General features: G+C 43.6%; 1 protein-coding gene across 1 annotated transcript; it reads right to left on the bottom strand.

Annotated features, from left to right (window-relative positions):
- On the bottom strand, positions 1-9,405 carry LOC306656879 (myomesin-2-like). Its single transcript, XM_079132458.1, has 5 exons — positions 9,305-9,405; positions 8,637-8,690; positions 5,022-5,149; positions 2,427-2,465; positions 1-489 (listed from the first exon to the last, which is right to left on the bottom strand). The coding sequence occupies exons 1-5, from the start codon at positions 9,396-9,398 to the stop codon at positions 292-294; spliced, it is 513 nt and encodes a 170-aa protein (XP_078988584.1). The 5' UTR covers positions 9,399-9,405; the 3' UTR covers positions 1-291.
- Positions 9,406-10,034: the final 629 nt, after the last annotated feature.

Genomic DNA, 10,034 nt, shown 5'->3' with positions numbered 1-10,034 from the left:
TCAAATAATGTAGTATTTTTAAAAGTATTTAAAAGAGCATATGAATGCTTAGTTTCCACAACTGTGTAATTCACAAGGCAGCATGACTTAAAGTGAAAGATATGTACATATTACAGGCACTATATGTACAAACATGAATATTCATCACACACATATGTGTACATGTTCTCTCACACACATACCACATTTCACACATGCATGTATACACACTATACAAAACATGTTCTTACCTAAGATTTTCGAGGTCAAAAACACGATTCAGATCACAGTCAAAATATCTGGTACACTTCTTCACTGATCTTGGATTGGTAATAAGTGGTTTACTTCCAGCCCTGTTCTCTGAATCTCAGTGTCATTCTCTAGCCAGTGCTTAACCAGAAATACTCCTGTTAGCTCATTCCTGTGAGTTTCTCCAAAGACAGCCATCTTTTTTGTAGGTTCTTCAGTAATGTGATAAGAGGTCATTTTACCAATAGTTTTACCTGATTTCTGTAATTCAAAAGAGAGGAGATCAAATGAAGCTTAACATTCTAAGAAAAGTTTAGAAATTTAAATACAATTTAAACAAAGTGTAAAGCACAGAGTTCCCTTGGGTGGAGGACTTTAAACCTCTCCTGTTACAAGCTCTGTATATTATGTGGAAACTCCTCTCTGTAGCTCTCTGTCCTGTACCATATTTGGATTAAAATATACAAAGATCAACCAGAGATACAGTTGTTAACTTGTAACTCCCTCAGATGGTCAGTAGATTGAAGTACAATAATAAATTGGCCTCTCCTACCAGTACAAAAAGTCTGTTTTTTCTTCAGCTCGGATGCCATCCAACAAGGCTTTCATGATCATTTGTAATAATAAAAATAGTTCAAAAAGTTCTAATCTGCCAAAATTTAAAAAATTAAGAAATGACTCATTCAATATTTGTTTCCACTGGCATTAAAAATATATATATCTAAAGTGAATCCAGTCATTTTTCATGACATGAGAGCATTGAGTCTCATGTCTATAAACAATCAAAAACAGATGTTCAGAACTTCCTCTTGAACTAGCACCCTTTCTCATGGAGTGCTTTTTCAGGGAGACAGAGAACCAATCTGTGATCACTAAGTCTTGAAATGTTACTTTGAAACATCCCTTAGTTTCTTTCTCATGATGTTTTTTGTTTATTCTCTGTCAATTTCCTTAGGAATTTTGCCTAAATACCAAAGGAAAAGCAACTCTTAGTAATTTTCAAGTCCTTTTAATGCACAAAAATGTCTTGGGATATACTATATATATTAACACATGATATGAATTTATAAAGACATGGCCTCATTTACTGAAAGCAAGTCCTTTCCACTGGAATGTGTGATGTGAAACAGGGTCTTTTTAGAAGAAATTACCCAGAATGGTATGATTATTACATGCCTTTGGATAAATGACTCTGAGGCAAATCTGATTTGATTTCATGCTTGATCAACCAGAAAGTCAAATATGTTCAATTATTAAAATTCTATGTATTAGTATTATCAGGTTGTTTCATAGGAGTACAAGAATAATTCATTACAACTGTGGAGTACTTAAATACATGATGTTCTTCCACATATATTAGTTCAATTTATTCATATACCCACTTTGTAAAACAGGACAGGTTAGGTATTGACATCCCCATTGCAGGGATAAAACAAAGAGAGGTTAAACAGCCTGATTTAGCTTATACAGCTACATAAGAGAAAACTAGGCCTGGGGCCCATGGTTCTGATTTAAGTTCAATGCTTTCTCACAGGGCAATAGGGAAATAGGGTGCCTCTTTGTTATTTTTGGTCTCCTCTGAAGTTCTACTTTTTCTCTTTCAGAATTCACATAAACAACCACTATAGTGTGCTCAGGAAATAAGCAAGCACACAAATAACATGCATGATAGAAATATGAAATGTGATATTTAATTAACCAATTCCCACATTTTTCCTTTAAAAGACCATAATGCAGAGATAAAGCAAAATAACAAAATCTAAATTTAAAAGTTAAAATTACTGTTCTAAGTCAAAGCCCTGCAGCCTTTTTTTTTTTTTTTTTTTTTTTTTTTTTTTTTGGCACATATTAGTGCACTCTCGACACTTCATTGTAAAGATGATGAAAACACCAGTAAATGTAAACAGATAACACTTGTAATGCTACTGTGGTTTCAAGAGTAGTAACTATGGTAAATTATTAACACAACTGTTCTGTTTCTTTCCTTGCTGATTTGTACTTTGTTCTGCCATTTGCCCTAGTCCCTCTGGAAATGCTGCTACAGTTATTTACGCGTAGCTGGCACAAATGACTTGCATTCTGAGTCTTGTTTTGTGGAATTTTAACAGATCAGCATTTTCAAGCACACTTCACATTCATAAAGTTTCTGTTACATGTCCAAGTGAATAACTTATCTGAAAGTTCCTTCTTATACTTACCTTGTGTATTGTGTGTAGTGTCTTCTGTGGAAAGCTTTCCTAGAAAAAGAAGAGCATTCCTTAGAACTAGAGCAACAGAGGCTTTTCATACTCTTATACCAACTTAACTTCCAAAACATTTTTAACTCCCTGTCTCCCAAAGCACACTTGAGTTTGACCCTGGCAAAACTATGCAGTTTTATTAGTTCTTTTTTGAGGGCTTAGAGAACTGACAGTATATAAAGTGAAACCTTTTTCAGTTGTCACTATTAAGTTGAATACTTAATGCTTTGAAGTAGGGTTAAGTACAAAAACTTCCAGCACTATAAGTATTTTGTGCCAATGGAGGTGACTGATTTGGTAATAAATAGAATAATGTATTTTAAAACAACAGGAGAGCAAATTTTTACTTCATATATATGGCTACCCAACAGATCAATGTAAGCAATTTTGTAGGAGACAGATTTAAGGTGGGCTTGTTTCCTAATAGGTATGATCGGGGGATAAGGAGGGTTTTCTGTTCAATATTATGAAGTATCTCATAATAATGTGGCTGTCCAGAGTCATGCCACCAAACTACTCTCACTACTTTAGTGTTTTCCTTCCTTTGTGGCCCTGTGGCTGTCACCCATTCTGATCAACTTTTCATGTGGAAATAAATGAATGATAACCAGAATGAGACTGTTATGGAACAGATAAGTTTATAAACTGCTAGCAAAAGCCAGTTTTTATGGTGTACACCTGTAATCCCACTGGCTCTGGAGGCTGAGGCAGAAGAATAATGAGTTCAAAGCCGGTCTAGGCAATTTAATGAGGCCCTAAGCAACTCAATGAGACCCTGTCTCAAAATAAAATACAAAAGAGGGCTGGGAATGTTGCTCAGTGTTGAGTTCACTCCCTGGTACCAAAAACAAAAACAAACAAACAAACAAAACTAATAGCAAAGATTCCATATTTCTTATGTCTGCATTCCTTACAGATAGAGCACAGGATATTGCTCCTCCTGGGCTTAAATTTGTTTTGATGAGAAATATTTTTTTTTGGAGTGGGTGTTATACATGTGCATATGTATGTTTGTATGTATATATGTATACATCAGGTCAAAATCAGCTTCCTTGATCTTCACATTTTTAGTAAGTCCCTAATTGCAACTATGATGAATAACAAGTCTTCTCAGATATTTTGTTATTTGATATATTCTTGCCAAATTAGAAAGATGAACCTCTTCCCTCAAAACTTATTCCTCACCCTAGCATTCAAGGTCTACTGTTATTTGGTGTCAGACTATCTCTAATCTTATCTCCAAACATTCTTATTTGATCTAATTCTCAAAGAAACCAGGGATATGTTTTATTGTCCCATAGTTTTAGACTTTTATTAACAATCTTCCCCCATCTCTCAGCTATCTCTACCTCTTCCTTTCACCAGTCTCAGCCTTTGAAGAGCAGAAAATATGGTTAAAAAAAAGAACATGGTCTTTGAACTCAGATCTAAAATTATTACCCCAGGCCTATAGTAAGTACCCAATAAATGGCAGCTACTATTATGAAATAAGGCCTAACATTTATGGAGCACTTACCATGTATTACATAGGACTGTTCATTTTCATAGTATTTTTAGGGAAATTAAGTAAATATTGATAGTGCTATTTTACTGAGAAAGGAAATGTAGGTATAGAGGGTTAAGTTATCCAAAATCAAGGCCCAAGAACCCACAGTTTTCTCAGACAGGAAGCCTGGAGCTGGAGCTCAGAGGTGGTACACCATTCTGCTTCCTTTGTTGAGTATCTCTGTAGCTCATGTGCCCTTTTGCTCCAGCAGCACTAGCTCTGCCTTACTGATTGCTCTCTGCCTTGCACAGGTGTCACCCACACACAGGCCTCTCCTACCAACTTCCTGGGGACTGTGCACACCACACACTGGGCTCTGCATTGTACTGTGAAGCAAATTTGGCATCACAAAACCTGATGTGCCAGTTCATAGGACTGTACAGCATAGTTCAATGATGGACCACAACTCAACAGTGGGGCTCAAAATCAGTTGAGTGTCACAGCCTGCCTTTCCAATGCAATAAAACAGGCTAGATTACAGAAGGCATGTCACACCCAGTTACAAGCTGAGTGTGTGCATCTGTGTGGAACCTACATGTGTGCATCCTGGGCTGCTGTGCTGATGTGCTCTGCACTTCTCTGCCCAGGTCATCCAAGCCTCAGGCACCAGCCTGATCCTTAGCCCAAGCCTGCTCCACTAGGCGGTCCCCTCTGTAAGACCACCACTCAGGGGCCACATGGCTGGTGCACAGGCCCCAAGAACAGCAATCTGCATTTCTTAGGACCTGCAGCACTGGGAGCTAGAGGAAGCCTGCGGGTCCCTTGGGCTTAGATGGACACAGAAACCAGAGAGAAGAGCAGAAGCTCTGCTTGCACTGGGTGGTGGGGCCCAGCTGGGACCAGTTCCCCTGGAGCAGTTCTCACTCCAGGACCCTCCCCACAGTCACGGCTCTGCCCCATCATTAGCCCTGAGAGTGTCTATAGAGACTGGTGGGATCCCACCCCTCTGTCAAACACAGAAAAGGGACAGCGTGAGGTCTACTTGGCCAGGAGTCCAACCAGATTACCTTCTCAATGAAGTACATTAAGGGCTCTTTGCTGATGGGAGTGGGCAGGTCCCAACTGAGGACCACATAAGTCCTGCTGACCTCTGAGACGTGCATTATGGACAGAGAACCCGGGATCTGAACATCACCTGCAGGAGAAATGAACTGCATGAACCACGTGAGCACCAATTCCGGCTTCCTCGGGCTCAGTCACAGAGTGGCGCTGGGCTCCACGGCCACTCAAGAAGGCCAACAAACCCAGGTCTGTGCTTTCAAAGCCAAAGCATAATGCACCATTGAGATAGTCCAGTTACTTTTGTTTCTAATATAAGCCAGTTTACAAGACTGTCATCCAAAAGTCTTTCAGTTTCTGCCAGAAGGGAAAAGGATTTGCCCAAAACGAATCAGTGTTTTCCCAGCATGAAGATTCTAGGGCACTGGGAATGTGTAGGAAATACCAGCAACCTGCATTGGCATGGGGCAGCCCTGTGGACACTGCGGGGGCTAACAACCCACCCTGGCTGCTTTCCCCATCATGTGCCCTCAAGGCACTTGAATCACAAGTCAGCTCCTACAACTCCTGCTTCTTCCTCCCCCAGACATTCTGTGCAGGTTTGCAAGTACCATGAGCTGTGCCTGTGTGCTTGAGCTTCTACAGTGGCATTTACAAGCAGAAACCATGACAGACTATTTGCAACCAGAGACATCTGGCAGGCCTCTCTTCTGATCTCATCTTCTTAAAAATTAGGTGAGGGGCTAGAGATCTGTATTGGAATTTATGGCAGATTCTCGAAGGGTGGAGGCTTTCCAGACCTGTGACCCCCTTTAATAGTGAAATGAAATCTTGTGAGCTTCCAGATAGATTAGCACATAATTAGAATGGTTGAACCATCCCCAGGACCTCTCTGTACCCTTCACAATATTCAATTGCTCCCCCATGACTCAGCTGCAGGCAAGGAATTGAACAGTCACATGGAAACAGAACAAAATAAGACTGGGTTTCATTTCATGAGGAAACAGTGCACTTTAGATGGAACGCAGATCTGATCTAGGATCATCCTGGCGATTGGGTTGAATTTCAAATAGGAGTCAGCATGTCCCAGGGAAGTGCAGTGGCAGAGGCAAAGGAACAGAGTGGGGACAGCCCAGGACCCTGGCCAGCCTCCCTCAACCCACACGAGTCCACACCCAGAGGTCCCACCAAGGACACTAAAGAAGGGAGACATGGGAAACCACACCAAGCTCCCAGAGCTGAATCTGGGGAGTCCCAGCAGCTCCCAAAGACAGAGGGCAAGACACAGCTGAGGAGCAGTGTGAGGGCAGAGGTGGAGTCTGGGCCCAGAGAAAGGGGAATAGAAATGATTATTTGACTCCAAGGCAAGAAAAAGAACCCAGTATCTGTGTGCAGGAAGCCCCCTGGAGTGAGACTTTTGAGTCTGGAGGACTTTCTGCATCACCCTGGGGAGGCGACCACAGATGCTCAGGGAGTTGCCAAATGCTTGCTCTGGGGCACTTTCCACAGTGGGACCCAGAAACCACTTAGTGTTGCTACCCTTGGCCTCCACTTCCTCTGAGAAGGCCTCCCTGGATCCCCGGCCTGTGGGTCAGGGCAAGACGGATGAGAACGGGAGAAGACAGCATTGCATATCTACTCCCATAATTAGGATGGTGCTTTCAGGAAAAAGCAGTCTTGCTTTTTCCTAAAAAAGATAATAATTATATACAAACATACATATGTTTACACATGCACATATATCACTGTGTGCATATGACTATACATGTATGTGTACATACACTATATGTGTGTATATGTACATTATATGTGTGTGTACACATACTTTTCATTCAGGTGTTGTGCCTCCAAGGTCATTATCTTAGGTATGGAGCAAGATGACAGTAAATTTCAAATAGGAGTCGGCGTGTTCAACCTCAAAATGCAGAAATGGAGCCCAGATCTTTCTGGACCACACAACCACCCTAGGTGAACTGGACTCCAAGTCTAGGTCTTCAGATTCCAAATCCTGAGCCTTGTTCCACCAACCTGAGCACACCATGACCACCCCAGGAGACCTCTCTCCATCAAGGAGACCTGAGGTTGGGATGGAATCTGTAGAACTGGATGTGGAGTGCTGTGAGAGGAACACAGGAGAGGCTGCCTGCAGCTTTGCTCCAGGTGCACAGGGCCACGGTGAGTTGGCCGCCATGTACACCCAGCCTGCGATCTGGGATTTCCCAGCACAGACAGTCTACACGTAAAAGCTTGCTCCACCAAGAGGCAAGGTTGGAAAGGCCCCTGCCTGGGAAGACTCGTCAGCCTGTGTTGCTCATGCCTCTTCTGCTCATCACAATGACCTTTACGCAGCTAGGGTTTCATCGGATGAGTGACATGTGTGAAGTGAGCGGCACCTTCTCCCTGTGGCCAGTTTCTGTCTGAATTCCTAGGTGTCTGCCTTGGGTGGACAGACTGCATCTCTCCACCATCCCCATCTCCCATGAGGTAGAAGAACTGCCCTTCCTCAGGAGACCAGAAACTCTTGTCTTATAAGGCTGGCCTGCAGCAAAGAATCTCTCCAGTATCACCTGGAGTCATTTCTCCATCATGCAAGCCTCTGTATTCTAACCCTTAAAGCAAGGTAGAGTGTGGACTGGGCACTGAGCACAGTGCTGGCTGGGAGAGAGACAGTGACTGGGGAGTCAGGAGTCAACCTGCCCAGGACACAGCCTTCTGTTCCTATTTATGGAGCATCCCTGCCGGTGTCTAAGGTCTCCTGGGGGTAGAGGTGTTCCAAGGACTTGGGTGCTACCTCAGAGAGCTGTGCAGAGCCCTTGAGGACAGTCCTCAGTACATGACTTCCCTCATGGGCAACCCTGAGACACCTGTCCACTCTGAGGCCCTAGAGAGGAGACTTTCCAGGGCAGAAGAAACAAAGTATGCACACCATTGGGAACCACACATGTCAAACACAGAAGCAAATCACAAACCCCAGACAGACAACTGTCTCAGGAAGAAACTCTTCTGACACAGCACTAGTAAAGAAGAGATAAGAAGTACCTCTCTGGGCCAGCAGCTCCAGACTGATCTAGAATCTCACCTTTTTAAGTTTTCACTCCCCATACTCTGTGCTATGATCAACAACACTGGAATCTCCTTAGCAAGTCTCTAGCTGCCTCTGAGAAGGATATCAATGAGAAGTATTCACAATACTAAATATAAAGAACGGAGACAGGAATTTTCCAACTAGAATATTCGACAGGAAAGACTCAATCCATTTTGGTTTAAAGGTTAGGAATGAAATTTTTGCTTTAAAAAAGGTAAATAAAATACTGAGTTCTAAGAAAGGACCCAGCACCTGTAAGTGACATCACGTCCCAGGCTCAGTGTGTTTCCCTTCTGTGGTCCTGGAGCATATTTTTGAGAGCCCAGCTGGAGAGCTGGGTGGTTGGTTGGCCTCCCTCTCCCTCCTCCTGCCTCACTCGCCTGTCCTGATGTCTGTGCTGCTGATGCCTATAGGCTCAGCCTGCAGCTTTCTTCTCACTTGGAAAGACTGTGGCTATTTTGTCCTCTTGCATCTCTAAGTAGCATCCTAAACCCCTCCAGTAGGCACAACTGAAACCAGGTGACCCAGAGGTACTCACTTTCAAGGTTGTCCTGGTAGATCACGATCTCTTCCTCTCCCTCCAGGTGAATTGCTGCAGAGAGAAAAGGTGATACTGAGCTGGTGCCTGAGGGTGCCTACAGGAGTGGGCAGCCCCATCCAGGCAAGGTCTAAGCCACTCTGCATCTGCCTGCAACACAGCCATCTGCAGGAATAGGCAGAGAGGGTGTTCTGGAAGGTTCCTAGCCATGGTTAGCACCTCTCAGCTCTTCACAGTGGACTCAAAGAACCTGGCAGATAAGGAAAGTACACTGACTCACTTAAAGCCATAATTAAGGGTCCATTCCCATTAAGGAAAGGAACCTGTGTCACATGAAATGAAGACTCAGATTCAGAGCAGCTTGGTTTCAAGGTCCCTTGTTTTTATCTTGTGCTGTAATTATATCATCCGTGGACTGAGAAAGGTCTGATTCTGGGCCCACTGAATAGGATTCCAGGGCAGAGCTCCGTGAACACAGCACTGGTTGGAAAGTGCAGATAGCAGCCTGCAGGACACTGATGGAGACCTGGGGGAACAGAACATCCCAGACCTGCTTGGCACTCAACGGCATCCTGGAGGATCACACACAGTGGCTTCGACGGAAAGAACAAATCACCCGAACGGCTCCAGTTCCCAGCCATCCTTTAACTTACATGCCCACAGCCTACCTTGTAACCTTCTGAGGTCAGCAGGGTCAAGGGCAGCCACAGCATCAGAGACCCAGGAAGGTCGGCTGACTCCCGCACTATTGACAGCTCTCATGTGAAACAAGTACCACCTTTCCTCAAAAAGTCCCACCACGGGGTATTTGCAGATTTTCAAGTGGGCATTTTTGCACTGAACCCAGTTGTTAGTTCCCACTTCGCATGTTCGAAGTAAAAAAAGGGGGCAAGTAGGCAACAACATACATAGCCAACTGCCAAATATTTACAGGTGAATCCAGTTGTCACTGAAGACTATCACCGGGCAAAATCCATGCTGTGAAAATACGGATTTACACAAAGAGTAGAATAATAAACTGGAAGTCAGAGCTGCTCAGGAAATGCAGTATCTTTCTCTCTTTTTAAACACTTTTTGTAGCAGAGATAGCCATAGTATCTAGACAGGCCGAGGGTAAATGGATAAATTACCAGAGTCTTCATAATTCATAGCTCAAGACCAATTCCTGCCCTCAAACACACATAGGTACAACAGCCTCAGGCAGTTATTTCAGCTCTAACCTCCTTCTTTTCCCAACCTTCATGCCAATGCAACCCCCTTCTCTTGATAGCCCCCACATGCAGCTTCTCCAGCTGAGCCAACCAGGACAACAGCCAACCAGCTACACCTGGAGTGACTGTGTCTCCCCAGCAGCGTCCCTTGAGCCCCTCAGGAACCTACAGAGGGCAATGGAGTGGT

Source organism: Sciurus vulgaris (genome assembly GCF_902686455.1).
Source record: "Sciurus vulgaris genome assembly, chromosome: 3".
NCBI classification, from domain to species: domain Eukaryota; kingdom Metazoa; phylum Chordata; class Mammalia; order Rodentia; family Sciuridae; genus Sciurus; species Sciurus vulgaris.
The sequence above is the reverse complement of the archived record's forward strand: the minus strand, read 5'-3'. Positions and strand labels throughout refer to the sequence as shown.

Excerpts from the sequence above, each read along its gene's own strand:
- LOC306656879 (XM_079132458.1), bottom strand. The coding sequence starts at position 9,398 with ATGAGAGCTGTCAATAGTGCGGGAGTCAGCCGACCTTCCTGGGTCTCT. Across the intron at positions 5,150-8,636 it reads CTACCAGGACAACCTTGAAA|GTGATGTTCAGATCCCGGGT; the intron begins GTGAGTACCTCT and ends TTTCTCCTGCAG. Across the intron at positions 490-2,426 it reads CACTACACACAATACACAAG|AAATCAGGTAAAACTATTGG; the intron begins GTAAGTATAAGA and ends TTTGAATTACAG.